At 67.2% G+C, this 16,592-nt stretch overlaps 1 protein-coding gene across 1 annotated transcript; it reads right to left on the reverse strand.

Annotated features, from left to right (window-relative positions):
- Positions 1-4,850: 4,850 nt before the first annotated feature.
- On the reverse strand, positions 4,851-9,290 carry GCC1 (GRIP and coiled-coil domain containing 1). Its single transcript, XM_058805755.1, has 2 exons — positions 8,328-9,290; positions 4,851-7,775 (listed from the first exon to the last, which is right to left on the reverse strand). Exons 1-2 carry the CDS (start codon positions 9,288-9,290, stop codon positions 6,495-6,497), a joined length of 2,244 nt encoding a protein of 747 aa, XP_058661738.1. The 3' UTR covers positions 4,851-6,494.
- Positions 9,291-16,592: the final 7,302 nt, after the last annotated feature.

Below are 16,592 nucleotides of genomic sequence, written 5' to 3' on the forward strand. Positions count from 1 at the left end.
ATGGATGAGATGGGGGCTCAGGGAGCAGCCCCCAGGGAATGGGATGAGCTCAGGGAGCAGCCCGCAGGGAATGGGATGAGCTCAGGGAGCAGCCCCCAGGGAATGGGATGAGCTCAGGGAGCAGCCCGCAGGGAGTCGTCGTAGAAAGCCTCGATCCCCTCGGGGCTCTGCAGGGACAGGCTGCGGGCCAGCACCTCCTGTCGGAAGTTCTCCCTCATCCAGCCGTAGACCAGACTGTGCAGGAAGCCCTGCAGGGACACGCTCAGGGCCTGGGGACACGGGGACAGAAGGTCAGGGCTCCCGGTCCCTGCAGGCACAGCCCAGGCAGGGTGGCACAGGACACGGGGGGACTTTCCTCTTGGTGTGGCCAATTAAAGGACATCCACCCTTCGGGGAAAGCCAAAGGGGGAAATCCCAACCCAAAATCCAGTGGGGAGAGCCACGCTGGGCCCAGGGCTGTGTCCTCACCCTGCCCAGGGTGTCCCCAAGGGCTGTCACAGCTCCCGCGTGGGATGGGGACAAATGTCCAGCCTGGAGCCCTGGAAAAAGGGCTTTACTCACTGTGGACACGTAGAGCACCAAGAGCGAGGCAGGGCTGATGCTGGTGAAGGAGAGGATGGTGAGGAGGAAGGCTGTGGATGGGACACAGAAGGACATTCCTTGGTGGGACACCCCCACTGTGACCCTGCAGGGCTGGGACAGCTGGGGACAGCCTCAGTGTGACCCTGCAGGGCTGGGACAGCTGGGGACACCCTCAGTGTGACCCTGCAGGGCTGGGGATGATGGGGACAGGCTCAGGGTGACCCTGCGGGGCTGGGACAGCTGGGGACACCCTCAGTGTGACCCTGCAGGGCTGGGACAGCTGGGGACACCCTCAGGGTGACCCTGCAGGGCTGGGGATGATGGGGACAGGCTCAGGGTGACCCTGCGGGGCCCAGGGCTGTGGGGCACCCCCCGGCCTTGCCTGGCGTCCAGCAGAGCAGGAAAACCAGCTGGAAGTACAGCAAGGCTCTGCTGACGCCGCGGCCGCTCCTGCCGCCGGTGCCGCCGTCCCGGTGCAGGCCGAGCAGCGGCAGCGCCGCGTTCCCCCGGCAGCGGAGCCGCACCCGCCGGTACAGGAGCTGCGGACGGGCAGACGGGCGGGGCTCAGCGCGGCCTGGGCACCCCCGGGCCTCCCCCAGGGCCGGACCTCACCGAGCAGCAGCCGAGCACCAGCCCCAGGTACAGCAGGAAGATGATCTTCTCCTCCAGCCCCGCGTTCGTGTCCCCGCCGGACTGGGAGGCAGCGGCAATGAGCGGGGCCGGGCCCCGGAGCCCCCGGCCCCGCAGGGTGGGTGGGGGCAGCGAGGGGAGGCAGCGCCCACCTGGGAGCAGATGTCCCGGTTCGGGTGGATCAGGAGGAGGCAGCTGCAGGGACAGAGCGGGGCTGGAGGTCCCAAAGCCTCGCCCGGTGTGCGGGGGCTGCCCCGGGCAGGGCGGGGCGGGGCGGAGGGGCCATACCTGGAGCAGTAAAGGCCGAAGGAGTCGTTGGAGCCGGCCCAGGGCACCACGGGCGCGATGGCGGCGGCGGAGGAGCCGCGGGCGAGCAGCTGCACCAGGAGGGTCAGAGCGGGCACCAGCCTGGGCACGGGACAAGGGCCGGTGTGAGGCGGGAGCCCCTGGCCAGCCCGGCACGGCCCGGGCGCTCCGCCGGGACTGGAACGGGCACCTACCAGGCCAGCACGTAGGGAATGCCCTGCCAGGCCCGCTCCAGACAGCGGCTCCGCTCCTGCGGGAGAAGCGCCGTGAGCCGGGGCTGAGGGGCGGCCGCGGCCGAGGGTCCGCCCTGCCAGGACCGGGGGAACCCCAAATTCCCGGGGAAAGGGGCTGCCCTGGACCGCCCCGCCCTGCCAGGACCGGGGGAACCCCGAACTCCATAAAGGGGCTGCCCTGGACCGCCCCGCTGCTCCCTTGCCCTGGCAGCGCCGTGTGTGCCCGGGCCAGGCTCGGACCTGCAGCGCTGCCGGGGGCCGGGCTCGCCCCCCGAGCACGGTGCGGTGCGACTCGTACGCGTAAACAACGACCATGAGGAACGAGACGGCGTAGGAGGTCTGGGAGAGAGAGGAGAGGGAAAGGGACCGCGGATCCTGTTGTGTCCAGCGCCGCCAGGGCACCTTCACCCCGGACACCCCCATTGCCGCTGCCCGTTCCCTCCCCGTGCTCCACCCCGGCCCCGGCAGACCTGTCCCGGTGCCCATCCCGAGGAGGGGACCCCAGGACAGTGTCCCCAGGACACTCCAGCCTCAGCCGTCCCCAGCAGTGTCCCCTTACCGTGGTCAGCATCCGCCCGTAGGGACAGACGGCGTAGGCGGGCACGGAGAGCGGGGCCGGCAGCAGCGGGATGGTTCCCGTGCCCAGCAGCGCGGTGGCACCCAGGAAATCTGCCAGGGCCAGGAGGAACAGGGGCCGCAGCTGGGGACAGGGCACCGCGTTAGCTCTGTCGGCAGCAGCCCCTGACAGCTCCCGCGGCCCTTCACGGGCTGGGCTCGGCGGCTCCCGGGGACCGGGGCGGATGCCGGGTGTTGGGGCATCCTGCACCTCCTGTCCCCTGCCCGGGGCTTTAAACCCGCTGTTGGCTCGGCTTTGACTCGGGCTTAGCTGGGCCAGACCCAGCCCTGTGTCCCTGGGAGCCGGTGGCACTCACCTGGATGTGGCAGCAGTGACACAAGCCGGTGGCACTCACCTGGATGTGGCAGCACTGTCACAAGCCGGTGGCACTCACCTGGATGTGGCAGCAGTGACACAAGCCGGTGGCACTCACCTGGATGTGGCAGCACTGTCACAAGCCGGTGGCACTCACCTGGATGTGGCAGCAGTGACACTGCCAAAGCCGGTGGCACTCACCTGGATGTGGCAGCATTGCCACAAGCCAGTGGCACTCACCTGGATGTGGCAGCAGTGACACTGCCAAAGCCAGTGGCACTCACCTGGATGTGGCAGCAGTGACACTGCCACAAGCCGGTGGCACTCACCTGGATGTGGCAGCATTGCCACAAGCTGGTGGCACTCACCTGGATGTGGCAGCAGCGCCCCTGCCAGGAGGTGACAGCGAGGACGGATCCGCTGCCCAGGAGGCTGCAGGGGACGGGGTGGGGGATGAATGTCCCGGCCCGCCAGGTGCCAGCCCCGGGCGAGGGACAGGGACAGGGACAGGACGCACCTGAGCAGCGCGGCCGGGACGGTGACGCCCGCCAGCGCCAGGACCTGCGGGAGGCACGGAGGCAGCGCGGGCTGGGCCGGCCGGGAGCGGGGCCACCCCGAGCCCCCACGGGGGTGCGATGTGGGACCCTGGGCACGGCCGGACTCTGTGCCTCGGCCATCCCTGCCCGAAGCTGTGCCCAGGAACCGCAGCAAAGGCGTTTCGGGGACATAGAGGGGCACGGCCGGTTCCTCAGCAGCCCCTCTGCGGTGGCTGCACGTGGCGGGGTTTCACTGCTCCTTCCTCCCGAGTTTTCCCGCTGGGATCTCCGCCCAAGTTTCCCTCACCCGGGGCTGGGGAGCGCCGAGAAGCCGCGTCCCGCCCGCGGCCGCGCTCGGAGCGGCTCCCGACGGCGCCTGACGAACCGGAGCGGCCGCCGGAGCCGGGCGGACCCCGGGCCCGGGAGAGCGGGGCAGGAGCCGGGGAAGAGCCAGGTCCGGCCCCAGCGAAAGCCCGGCCCGGCTGTGTCCCTGCCCGGCCGTGTCACCCTCCCTCCCCGGTGGTCCCCAAAGCGCTGGTGGCCCAAGCCCCGCGCGGGGGGACCTCCCTCGGGCAGGGTTTATTGGAACGGGAACGCAGCGCCCCGCAGCCTTACCTGGATATCCGAGAGAGCCGCGGGCTGTTCCTGCGCTCTGGCCATGGCCGGAACCCGGAGCCTTGCCGGCCGCAGCCCGGACGGATGGATCGGGAGCTGGAAGCGGCTCCCGCTGCGGCCCGGGCTCGCTCCACGCCCCGCTGTGGGACACGGCCGCGGCGCAGCCGGAGGAACCTGCCCGGCCGGGCGGCAGCAGCTTCCCAGGAGCTTCCCAAGGAGCAGCGGCGCCGTGCCAGCCCCGGAGCGGGGAGGGATCAGCCCCAGGCACGGGAGAGCCCAAATGAGCGCTCGGATGCCCCCGGGCACACCGGGAATGAGGGAGCAGCGCCGGGAGAGCAGCCGGGCGCTCCTTGTGAGGCTGGAGAGAGCCCAGAGGAGGCCCCGGAGCTGCTGCAGGGCTGGAGCCCCTCAGCTCCCAGGGAGCCAGGCTGGGACAGCTGGGAATGCCCAGCCTGGAGAGGAGAAGGATCCAGGGAGAGCTGAGAGCCCCTGGCAGGGCCTGCAGAGGGACTGGGGACAAGGCCTGCAGGGACAGCACACAGGGAATGGCTTCCACTGCCAGAGGGCAGCCATGGGTGGCATCTTGGCAATGAGGAATTCCTGCCTGGGCTGGCATTGCCAGAGCAGCTGGGGCTGCCCCTGATCCCTGCAGTGCCCAGGGCCAGGCTGGACCCTGGGGCTGGAGCAGCCTGGGACAGTGGGAGGTGTCCCTGCCATGGCTGGGTGGCACTGCAGGGGCTCTGGGGTCCCTGACTACCCAAACCATCCCACGATTCTCAGTGCCAGGCTCCTCTGCATCCCCTCAGCTGCCACAGCCCGACTGCAGGTGCAGGAATTAACCATTCCCGTTCTCACACTCCCAGGAACCTCTGGAAATCACGGGATTTAATGATTTTGTGATAATGTTAACCCAAGAATGCTCCAACATCCACCAAAAATCCCCAAGCAATGCCCATCCAGTCCCCAGGAGCCACCAGAGTCCCCTCAAAGAGGAATTTTATCTTTATTTCAGGGATATTGGCTGCAGGGACAGAGGGAAGAGGGAGGGACAGGGGCTGGAGGGGAGCAGAGGCAGGAATGGCACTGGGAGCTGCAGGAGGGTGACAGTGACACGGAGCTGGGCACTCCTGGAGATGTCCCCTGCAGCAGCTTCCTCATCTTCCTCATCCTCCTCTGCCAGGGACAGACAGAGGGCATGGGATGGCTCTGGGTCCTCACAGATGGATCCTGCCTTGTCCCTGCTCTCCTGCTGGATCCCACACTGATCCCCTGCTCCAACCTGTGCTCCCAGCTGGGTCCCACCCCATTTCTCTGCCCTGCTGGGTCCCCACCACCCCTGGGGCCCATTCCAGGTCACTCCATCCTGCAGGAGCAGAGGGAGAACAGGGATCCATGCCCCCAGCCCGAGCAGTGAAGCCACAGCAGGAGGGGGCTCCACCTCCCTCTGGAGTCCTGGGAATGGCTCCAGGGAAAGAGTTGGAGCCATCCCTGCCATTCCAGAGGCACCCCTTGATTCAACACTTCCAAACTGGGAGCAGGGACTGGGCTCTCTCCTGGCTGAGCCAGCACTTTAATCCTTGAGGAGCGTTTCAAACATTCCTGGGACAAACTCTCCCATCAGGGCAGCACCTGTATCCTGCTGTTCCCAGTGGGAACATCCCCCAGCTCTGCCCCCTCCCAGCAGGGACAGGCTCTGCCCAGGGCACGTTTTCCCTGAGGATTTTTTGGAGGAGAAATTGGCACCAAGGGCTGCACTGGCCACAGTGGAATCCAGGGAGTTTGGCTGCTGACAGGGCCAGGACAGCCAAGGAGCAAAGGAGGAAGTTCCACGTCCCTGTCCTTGTCCCTGGCAGTGCCAGGACTGGCTGATCCTTCCCAAGGCTCTCTGGGCAGTGCAGCACCAGGAGCTGCTCCCAAACCTGCTCTTGACTGGGCTCCAGGACCCCTGGGGGTGCTAATCCAGACCTGTCCCTGTCTCTGGGCCTAGCTTTAGAGCCAGGATTTATTTCCAAACGTGGGGCAGGAAAACAACACCCTCAGGATGGGAATCGTCCACAGGGAGATCCTTTCTCCTTCCTAGAATCCCTGATAGCCCAGAGAGGATCCCTGGGAAGGAAGGAGAGCCTGAGCCCCTGGATGAGCCTGGAGCTGCATCCACTGGTTAAATTAGGCTCGGGAAAAGAGCCTTAGGGGAAATGCCCAAGATTTCCTGCACTGAGCCCCATCTTCCTGAGCTTTCCATGGCCTGCTGCTATTTTAGCTCCACCTAAAGTGCTTCCCACATTCCCTTTCATCTCCTGAGTCACCAGCCTGGCTGGAGCTTGAAGATCCAAGTGAATTCCACTTGATGCCACGTCTGACAGGTAGGGATTGCTTTTAAACCACCTTCAAAAAACCTCAGCATCTTCAATTCCATGGTTTCCAAATCAAGTCTCAACTCGAAGCAAATTCCCACCACAGAGGCTTTGGGGCTGGAAAAGTTGGCACAACCTCACTGCAAGTTAGTGCTAAGAACCCCAACTGGAGTCCAAATCCTGACAAGTTAGTGCTAAAAACCCCAGCTGGAGCCCAAATCCCGGAGAGGTACGAGCGTGGCTGGGACGAGGTTTTGGTCAGTCCTCGGGAAGGAACTCTTACAGCAAAGGGAATAAAACCAAGCCCTCATCTCTTCCCGTGGGGCCACCAGGAGCCGTGGGCCGAGCTCTTGGCGATGCTCATCTTCTCCTCGGGGCTGAAGTGCAGGACGGCCAGGATGGCCGTGAGCGTCTGCTGGCGGCCCCGCGCGTCCGGCAGCGTCAGGAACCGGTACACCACGTTCTTCAGGTACTCCAGGTTGGCTCCTTCCCTGCTCTTATCGCGGCAGTTCTTCTGGATCTCGTCCCGCAGCGCCGCCACCTCCTCGCGGTGCCGGTCCTCCTCGGCCAGGGCCCTGCCCTGCAGCTGGTGCAGCTGCACCTCCAGCCGGTGCCGGTGCTTGCGCAGCGCCGCGATCTCCACCTCCTTGCGCGCCAGCTGCTCCGCGTACAGGAAGAAGGTGGGCTCGGAGCCGGAGCACAGCTGCAGCTCCTGGGGCAGGATCTCCGAGGAGTCCTGGCTGGGAGCGTCCCCGGGGCTGGGCCCGCCCTCCCGGGAGCCCTTGGGGCCGTGGGGCAGCGCGAGGGCGCGGAGCTGCTCCAGCTCCCGGTCCTTCTCGGCCAGCACGGCCAGCGCCCGGTCCCGCTGCTTGTGCATCTCCTCCTCCAGGCGCAGCGCCCGCTCCCGGAACTGCAGCTGGCACCGCTCCAGCTCCTGCCGGTGCAGCTGCTGCAGCTGGGACAGCTCCTGCTTCCGGGCCTCCAGCTCCTGCCGGTGCCGCTTCTCCGCGTCGTCCGCGGCCAGCTGCAGCAGCACGTGCTTGTCCCGGAGCTCCGCCAGCTGCTCCCGCGCCTCCTCCAGCTCCCTGGCCAGCCCCACGTCCTTGCTGGCCTTGCTCTTGAGCACCTGCTGCGCCCTCACCTTGTAGCGCTCAAACTCCTCCTTGAGCTGCCTGAGCTCCTGCTGGCAGTGCCCGCCCGGGGCCTTGTCCCCGTTCCCGTCCCCACCACTCGGGGACGGCTCCGGCCCCTGCGGCTCCTCCGCCTCCGCGCCCTTCCCGGCCGCCGCCTGCAGGAGCTTCCGCAGCTTCTCCATCTTCTCCTTGAGCACGCTCACGTCCAGGGTGGCCTCCTCCACGGCCACCTCGCCCAGGGAGCGGCTGGAGGCGGCGATGGCCAAGGTCTTGTTCTCCAGGTCCAGCTGCACGATGCGGTCCTTGAGCCTCTGGATGGTGCCCTGGTCCCTCTGCTTGGCCTTCTCGTAGGTGCCCAGCAGCTCGGACACCTGGGACACCTGGGCCTCCAGCTCGGCCACGCGCTGCTCCTCCCGCTGCGAGTGCTGCCGCAGCTGCTCCTCGGCCTGGGCTGTCTGTGCGGGGACACAGCAGGGTTAGGGCAGCATGGGGACACACTTGGGGTCACACAGGGACACACCTCGGGTCACACAGCGACCCTGCTCTGTCCAAAACAACAAGGGGCCCTTCCCAGCCCAGGAACCCTGCCTGAGACACCTCCCTGTCCTGGCCTTTTAGGGTTTTGTGTGTTTGGAATCCTGGAATGCGTTGGGTGGGAAGGGATCCCAAAACCCCTCCAGTGCCGCCATGGCAGGGACACCTCCCACTGTCCCAGGCTGCTCCAGCCCCAACGTCCAGCCTGGCCTTGGGATCCAGGGGCAGCCACAGCTGCTCTGGGCACCCTGTGCCATTTATTTTGAACCTCCTGGAATCTGAGGGACTGGGAAGGGGAATTTGTCTGACTCCAGCCCCACTCTCTGGATACATCCCACAGAGAGCTGTTCCCCAGAACCGTCATCCCATCAACCCAAGCCAGGATTCTACGGACTCTCAGAGACTGGGAGAGGGAATTTGGCTCCTCTAGCCCCAGTCCCTGGACACCAGCCTCATTCCCAGCCAGCAATCACCTTCTTCATCTCCTGCACCAGCTGCAGCTGGAAGTGGTTCTTGAGGCCAGCCATCTCCTCCTGCAGCTCCTGGATCCGCGGGTCGGCCCTGCCGCTCTCCTCTCGCACGCCCTGCAGCTCCCTGCGCAGCTCCTCCAGCTCCTGGCTCAGCTGCCGCGCCTGCTGCTCGTGGCCCTGGGCTCGCTCCGCGGTGCCGGCGGTGCCGGCCAGCGCCTCCCGGGCCTGCTGCAGCTCCCGCTCGGCGGCGCGGCGCCCGTCGCGCTCGGCGCGCAGCAGCTCCTGCAGCTCGCGCAGCATCAGCCCGTGGTCGCCCTGCTCGCGCTCCCGCTCGCGCTGCTGCTCCAGGAGGCGGCCGCGGGTCTGGGCCAGCTGCTCCTGCAGCTCCTGCAGCCGCTCGGCCTCGGCCCGCGCCCGCGCCGCCGCCTCCTCCAGCTCCTGCTTCATCTGCCGCCGCTCCGCCTGATACGAGGCCTCCATGCGCGACTTCTCCTGCGTCACGGTGGCCAGCGCGCCCGTCAGCGTGGCCAGCTGCGCCTTCAGCTGCTGCAGCCGCCGCTCGGGCTCGCCGGCACTCGGCTCCCCGCCCTCGGCGCCGCTCGGCTCCTCGGCCCTCGGGGAGGGGCCGCCCGCGGGTTTGTCCTCCTCGTCCCCCCCGGGCGGGCTGGCCCCGGTGTCCGCGCTGGCGGCCGTGCCCGCGCTGTCCTCGCTGTGCTCCGAGCTCCCGTCGTCCGGGGAGTCCGCGGCTGCGGGCGGGGGCACGGGCAGCTCCCCGTCGTGGGACACGGAGAGCGCCTTCAGGCTGGCTTCCAGCGCCTCCTTCTCCTTCAGCAGGCTCTTGTAGGCGTGGACGACGTCCTTGAGGCGCGCCTGGAAGCGCAGGAGCTGCTGCTTCTGCGTCTCGATGGTCTCCAGCAGCTCCTTCCTGCTGGGGCCGCCCCCGAAGTTCATCCCGAACTTCTCCATGGCGGGGGAACCTGGGGGTGAGCAGGGCAAGGAGAAAGGGCACCTTTAGGATGGGCAATAGCATCGCCCTGGGCGCACCAGGACACCAAACGGGCAGCAAAGATCACAAACACCACCCTGACCACGCCCTGCCCAGGAGGGCCATCCTGAGCCCCTCAGGAACCCCATCCTGACCTGCCCAGGGCTCCCAGCCTGACCCCCCGAGACCCCACCCTGACCTCGCCAGGACAGGCCTCTGACCCCCAGGACACCACTCTGAGCTGCCCTCCAGAACCCCCACCCTGACCCCGCCAGGACACCGCCCTGAACTCCCCTCCCGGACCCCCTTCCTGACCCTCCCGGGACCTCCATGTTGAGCGCTCAGACACCACTCCAACCGCCCAGACACCCCCCAGACGCCCCTGGGCCCTCCACTGTCACCTCCTCAGGAGCACCCTGACCCCCGGGCCACCGTGATCCCTCCGGACACCACCCGGGCCCAGCTCCGTCAGCCCCTCTGGACCATCCCGACTCCGACCCTGACGGCTGCGGCCGCCCCGCAATCCCCGGCCCCGCCATCCTCACCCCCGGGCCCCGGTCCCCCCTCACCTCCGGCCGGCTCCGCCGCGCCGCCACTTCCGCCGGAAGCTGCTGGAGGAGGGGGGCAAAGGCAGCGGTTACGGGCGGGGCGGAGCCGCCCCCAAATAAAGCGATCTGTGGGCGTGGCTGCATTGAGGGGCGGGGCAATGTGCGCGTGCACACCGGTGTGGGCGTGGTTTCTGCCCACATGGGGCGTGGCCTCAGCGCGCGACGCCGAGCGCGACGTGGGCGTGGTCTGATGATGGGGCGTGGCCTTTGGCCCGGCTCCGCACGGCGGTGACAGCAGGGTGATGCCTTGTCCCTCTGTGTGTCCCCTGGAGTGCCCCGTGTCACCTCGTGTCCCCTCGTGTCCCTCCGTGTCCCCCCGTGTCCCCACCGTCCACCCGTGTACCTCCGTGTCCCCCTCTGTGCACCCGTGTCCCCATCTGTCCACCCGTGTCCCCCCGTGCCCCCCCGTCCACCCGTGTCCCTCCGTGTCACCTCGTGTCCCCTCGTGTCCCTCCGTGTCCCCCCGTGTCCCCTCCGCGTCCCCTCTGTATCCCCCCGTGTCCCCTCCGTGTCGCCCCGAGGGGGTCTCAGTGCCAGCCTGCAGTGGGGTCGTGGCGGGCAGGGCAGGGAGGTGACACCGAGCAGTGTCCCCGCCGCGGACGGCGGAGCGGGACGAGCAGTGTCGCGCCCCGTCCCGTGCTGTCCCCCCAGCCCCTGCAGCCCCAGCCCAAGGGGGTGTCCCCGCTGGGACGGGCCTGAGGAGCATCCCGGTGCTCCGAACCCTCCGGATAGCGATGGGGACGAGCTGGAGCGCCCTCGGTGTGTCCCAGTGCCACCTCAGCCGGGCCCTGTCCCCGCTGTCCCCTGCGGGAGGGACCCCGGGCTGCTCGGTGTGGCCGGAACGCCCCGGAGCGGCCGGGGTCAATGAGACTCGAACCGTGCTGGCTCAGCGTCCGTGAGTCCGGCCCTGCCCTGTCCTTGGCCACGGGCTGTGGCCAGCAAAGCTCCGGTCCCCACAGAGACCCCAGGACAAAACTTTGTCACCCGTGTGTACATTCTGAGCCGACAAAGAAAGGAATTGGCTCTAAACGACATTAAAATCTCTTGCATTAATTAGCAGTCTGTCTTCTACTGGGTGTTGAATGCTTCCTTGGGCAGGGACACCTCCACTATGCCAGGCTGCTCTAGCCCCAGTGCCCAGCCTGGCCTTGGGCACTGCCAGGGATCAGGGGCAGCCCCAGCTGCTCTGGCAATGCCAGCCCAGGCAGGAATTCCTCATTGCCAAGATGCCACCCATGGCTGCCCTCTGGCAGTGGGAGCCATTCCCTGTGTGCTGTCCCTGCAGGCCTTGTCCCCAGTCCCTCTGCAGCTCTGCTGGAGCCCCTGCAGGCCCTGCCAGGGGCTCTCAGCTCTCCCTGGATCCTTCTCCTCTCCAGGCTGGGCATTCCCAGCTGTCCCAGCCTGGCTCCCTGGGAGCTGAGGGGCTCCAGCCCTGCAGCAGCTCCGGGGCCTCCTCTGGGCTCTCTGCAGCAGCTCCAGGTCCTTCTGATGTTGTCCCCAGGGTTGGGGCAGCTCTGCAGGTGGGGTCTCACCTGAGGGGGCACAGGGGCAGCATCCCCCTCCCTGCTCCCCAGGGCTGGGGGGTTCTGGGCTGGATCCGGTCCAGCTCTCACCCCCAGCACCCCCAAATCCTTCTCCCAGGGTTGCTCCAGCTGCTTATGCCCAGCTCGGTGCCAGCAGTGTCTGACCACTCTCACGCTTGGGGTGCTGTCTCCAGACCATTCCACGTCTCTGTGACCCTGAGCTGCCCCTCCCCGCCATGCCCTGTCCATGGAACCGGCCCCTCTGTGACATCACCCCAGCCTGGTGGCACTGTGGGCACTGCCAGGGCCCTGGGTGTCACCAGAGGTGACAGCTCTGCTCTGGCTCTGCCACCTCCAGTGTTGGCACTGATGGCTTTGCTGTGGCTGCTCGTGCTGCTGGCCCTGGCCGGGCCCGTGAGGGGCAACTGGATCACCTGCAAGTCAGTGGCCACTCGGGATCCCTGGCACAGCCTGGGCACAGAGGAGCCCCTGGGGTTCCCTGTCCCTGCTGTCCCCGAGCAGGGCACTGATGGCGTTGTGCTTCCAGGGGCACCTGCGGGCTCCGGCCCTTGAATTCCGACCACAGCTCTGCTGGCACGTCCCATGTGGGGCCTGGGGCCTGGCCCGGCATCGTCAGCATCCAGGCCACCTGGGAGAACGGCACGTGGCACATGTGCACGGGTGTCCTCCTCAGCTCCCAGTGGGTGCTCACGGTGGCACACTGCTTCGCCAGGGCCGGGTAAGAGACAGCAGGGACAGAGCTGTCCCCAGAGCACGGGCAGGCGCCCAGCTCACAGCACCACGGGCCGCTGCCCTGCCCACCTGGGCAAGCAGAAGGCCGGGAAATGCTGGGCTGCTGCAGCCCGTGGCTCTGCTCCCTGTCACCCCTCTGTCCATCTGCTCCCCAGGGGCATCTCCACGTGGGACGTGGTGATCGGGGCCACAGATCTGAGACAGCAAGGCCCTGGGGCTGTGGTGAGACGCATCCAGAGGCTCCTGATGCATCAGCGATATGTGGCTGCCACGGCCAGGAACGACATTGCCCTGGTGGAGCTGGACCAGCCCGTGGAGTGCAGCGACTACATCCAGCTGGGCTGTGTGCCCGACCCCTCACTCAGGGTCTCGGAGCTGAAATCCTGCTACATCGCTGGCTGGAACTTTGCCAGAGGTGAGTTCCCAACAGGATGTGTGCTCCCAGGGCGAGCTGGGCACCCTGGGACACGGGCTGGGCACAGACAGGGACACGGGCTGGGCACCGACAGGGATACAGGCTGGGCACCGACAGGGATACAGGCTGGGCATGGACAGGGACACGGGCTGGGCACCCTGGGACACGGGCTGGGAACAGACAGGGACACGGACTGGGCACAGACAGGGACACAGGCTGAGCACAGACACGGGCTGGGCACAGACAGGGACACGAGCTGGGCACCCTGGGACATGGGCTGGACACAGACAGGGACACGGGTTGGGCACACACAGGGACACGGGTTGGGCACAGACACAGGCTGGGCACAGACACGGGCTGGGCACAGACAGGGACACGGGCTGGACACACACAGGGACAGGCTGGGCACAGACACGGACTGGGCACACACAGGGACACGGGCTGGGCACAGACAGGGACACGGGCTGGACACACACAGGGACAGGCTGGGCACAGACACGGACTGGGCACACACAGGGACACGGGCTGGACACAGACAGGGCACACACAGGGTCCGGCCGCACGACGCCAGCGGGGCCGGGCTCGGAGCAGCCCGGGCTGGGGGAAGGAGCCTCCACCAAGACAAGCATGGAACGGGATGAGCTGTAAGGTCCCTGCTCACCCAAACAATTCCTGCTGGCCCTGGGAAACCTCGGGGGTTTGGCCCCTTCCCCAGGCCAACAGCAGGGACACAGCTGGACAACATCACCCGTGGGGAAGGGGCAGGGACACAGCTGGACAACATCACCTGTGGGGAAGGGGCAGGGACACAGCTGGACAACATCACCTGTGGGGAAGGGGCAGGGACACAGCTGGACAACATCACCCGTGGGGAAGGGGCAGGGACACAGCTGGACAATGTCACCCGTGGGGAAGGGGCAGGGACACAGCTGGACAATGTCACCCGTGGGGAAGGGGCAGAGCCAGGCCTGGGAAGGGGGCTCACCCCAGGCAGGGGAAGGGATGGGTACCGAGCTGCTGGGGCTCATTCCCCTCTGTGCCCACAGCTCAGGGAACAGCCATGGTGCTGCAGGAGTCCAAGGTTCACCTCATGGACACACAGCTCTGCAACAGCAGCCGGTGGTACGCGGGGGCTGTTCATGCTGACAACCTGTGTGCTGGGTACCCACAGGGTGGCATCGACACCTGCAAGGTAGGAGCCCCCACAGGCAGCCCAGCCTGTCCCCTGTCCACCCTCCCCTCCCCACCCGTGGGTCCCTGTCCTATGTCCCCCTGTCCCCAAGGCCTGTTCCTGCCCACAAAGCACATCCAGTGGCCCCGGCAGACCCAAAGTGCAGATGTGACCATGGAACATCTGTCCTCTGCACATCTGGGGCCCACGTGCAGAGATGGGAGAGCCCCTGACCTGTGCTGGGCATGTGCTGGGAATGCGGACCTGGCAGGGACTGGGAGAAAGGAGCCAGCCCCGGGACTGGGATAGAGGAGCCAGTCCCGGGATTGGGAGAGAGGAGCCAGTCCCGGGGTTGGGAGAGAGGAGCCAGTCCCGGGATTGGGAGAGAGGAGCCAGTCCCGGGATTGGGAGAGAGGAGCCAGTCCCGGGATTGGGATAGAAGAGCCAGTCCCGGGATTGGGAGAGATGAGCCAGTCCCGGGATTGGGAGAGAGGAGCCAGTCCCGGGATTGGGATAGAAGAGCCAGCCCCGGGATTGGGAGAGAGGAGCCAGTCCCGGGATTGGGAGAGAGGAGCCAGCCTCGGGATTGGGAGAGAGGAGCCAGCCCCGGGATTGGGAGAGGAGCCAGTCCCGGGATTGGGAGAGAGGAGCCAGCCCAGGGATTGGGGCAGAGGAGCCAGTCCCAGGATTGGGGCAGAGGAGCCAGTCCCGGGATTGGGATAGAAGAGCCAGTCCCGGGATTGGGATAGAGGAGCCAGTCCCGGGATTGGGATAGAGGAGCCAGCTCCAGGATTGGGATTGAGGAGCCAGTCCCGGGATTGGGATAGAGGAGCCAGCCCATGGATTGGGATAGAGGAGCCAGCCCATGGATTGGGAGAGAGGAGCCAGCCCATGGATTGGGAGAGAGGAGCCAGCCCAGGGATTGGTGGCAGCAGCCCCCCACAGTCCCTGAACCATCTCTCCCGGCACAGGGGGACAGCGGGGGTCCCCTCGTCTGCAAGGACAATGCAGCTGACTACTACTGGCTGGTGGGATTGAACAGCTGGGGAAGAGGCTGTGACAGAGCCAGGCACCCCGGGATCTACACCTCCACTCAGCACTTCTACAACTGGATCCTGATCCAGACGAGCCTGAGCCCTGCAGACGTAAGTGGGACAGCACCAGAGCCGAAGTGCGCCCCGACTCCTAAGGCAGAGTTCACCATGGCTTCTGAGGAGGCCCCGACACCAGGGCCAGAACAAGAGGCACAAACAGAGCCAACACCAGTGCCAGAGCCCACACCAGAGCTGGTGGTGCCAGGGCCAGGGCCGGTAACAGACCTGACACCAGCGCCAGAGCTGGTGACAGAGCTGATGCCAGAGCCCGAGTTAGTGCCAGTGCCACTGCCAATCCCAGAGCCAGAGCTGATGCCAGAGCCAGAGCCAGTGCCACAGCCAACCCCAGAGCCAGAGCTGATGCCAGAGCCAGAGCCAGTGCCACTGCCACTGCCAACCCCAGAGCCAGAGCTGATGCCAGAGCCCGAGCCAGTGCCACTGCCAACCCCAGAGCCAGAGCTGATGCCAGAGCCCGAGCCAGTGCCACAGCCAACCCCAGAGCCAGAGCTGGTAACAAACCTGATACCAGTGCCAGTGCCAGATTTAACGCCAGAGCCAACGACGGTGCCGACGACGGTGCCGACGACAGTGCCGACGACAGTGCCGACAACGGTGCCGACGACAGTGCCGACGACAGTGCCGACGACAGTGCCGACGACAGCGCCGACGACAGTGCCGACGACAGCGCCGACGACAGTGCCGACGACAGCGCCGACGACGGTGCCGACGACGGTGCCGACGACGGTGCCGACAACGGTGCCGACGACAGCGCCGACGACAGCGCCGACAACAGCGCCGACAACAGTGCCGGTGCCAGAGCCATCGCTAGTGCCAGAGGCGACACCAGAGCCAGAGGAGGAGACAGAGTTGGTGCCCGAGCCGGAGCCGGAGCTGCTGCCGGCGCCGACGACACCAGAGCCAACCATCCCCCCGGAGCCCGAGGAGCTGGGCCCAACCCCCGAACCAGAACCGACACAGGCAGTGGACAGGCTCCTGCTGATCTCGGTGCCGTACCAGAGCCTGCTGCAGTTCTGCAACCTGCTGAGGGATTTCCTGCAGTTCCTGAGGACCCAGCTGGGCTGAGCGCAGCCGGAACGGACGCGGTTCTGCTGCCGAGCGCGGCCCCGCCCGCTCCCGAGGGGCTCGGCCGCGCCGCGGGGCCCGAGGGGCCGCAGCCCCGGGGCCGCTCTGTCCCCCCGCCCCTCCCCTGCCGCCCCCCGTGCCGCAGCCCCGTTCGTGTTCAAACAACGCTGTTCGTGCTCCCCAGCACCGCGGCGTCTGCGCCTTTCCGCTGCGGGCAGCGCCGGGAGCCGGGAACCGGGAACCGGGAGGGAGAACGAGCGGGGCTGGCCCGGTTCGGGAGGAGACGCGGAGCGCTCGGGGCGGGTGGGAAAAGCGCTTTAATACCGGGAACGGCAGCAGCCCGGAGCCCCAGGGACGCGGAGCTGCCGGAGGTGCCCCCCGAGCTGCTGCGGCCACCCAGGGCTGTCCCCTCTGTCCCAGCTCCTGCCGGGACCCCCGGTGCCAGCCCCGCGGTGCCGTCGGGCCCAGCTGGGATGCCCGGACCCGGGACATCCCCTCTGCTCCAGCGGGATCCAAAGAGCTGTCCAGGCTCTGGGGGAGTGCCGGGGCTTGGTGACCCTCCCGGAACGGGTCAGGGATCCTGAATTCCGCGACCCCCCCGTGTCCGGAGGCGGTTTGGGACCTGCCGCGGGCTGG

This window comes from Ammospiza caudacuta, chromosome 5 (genome assembly GCF_027887145.1).
Source record: "Ammospiza caudacuta isolate bAmmCau1 chromosome 5, bAmmCau1.pri, whole genome shotgun sequence".
Lineage (NCBI taxonomy): Eukaryota > Metazoa > Chordata > Aves > Passeriformes > Passerellidae > Ammospiza > Ammospiza caudacuta.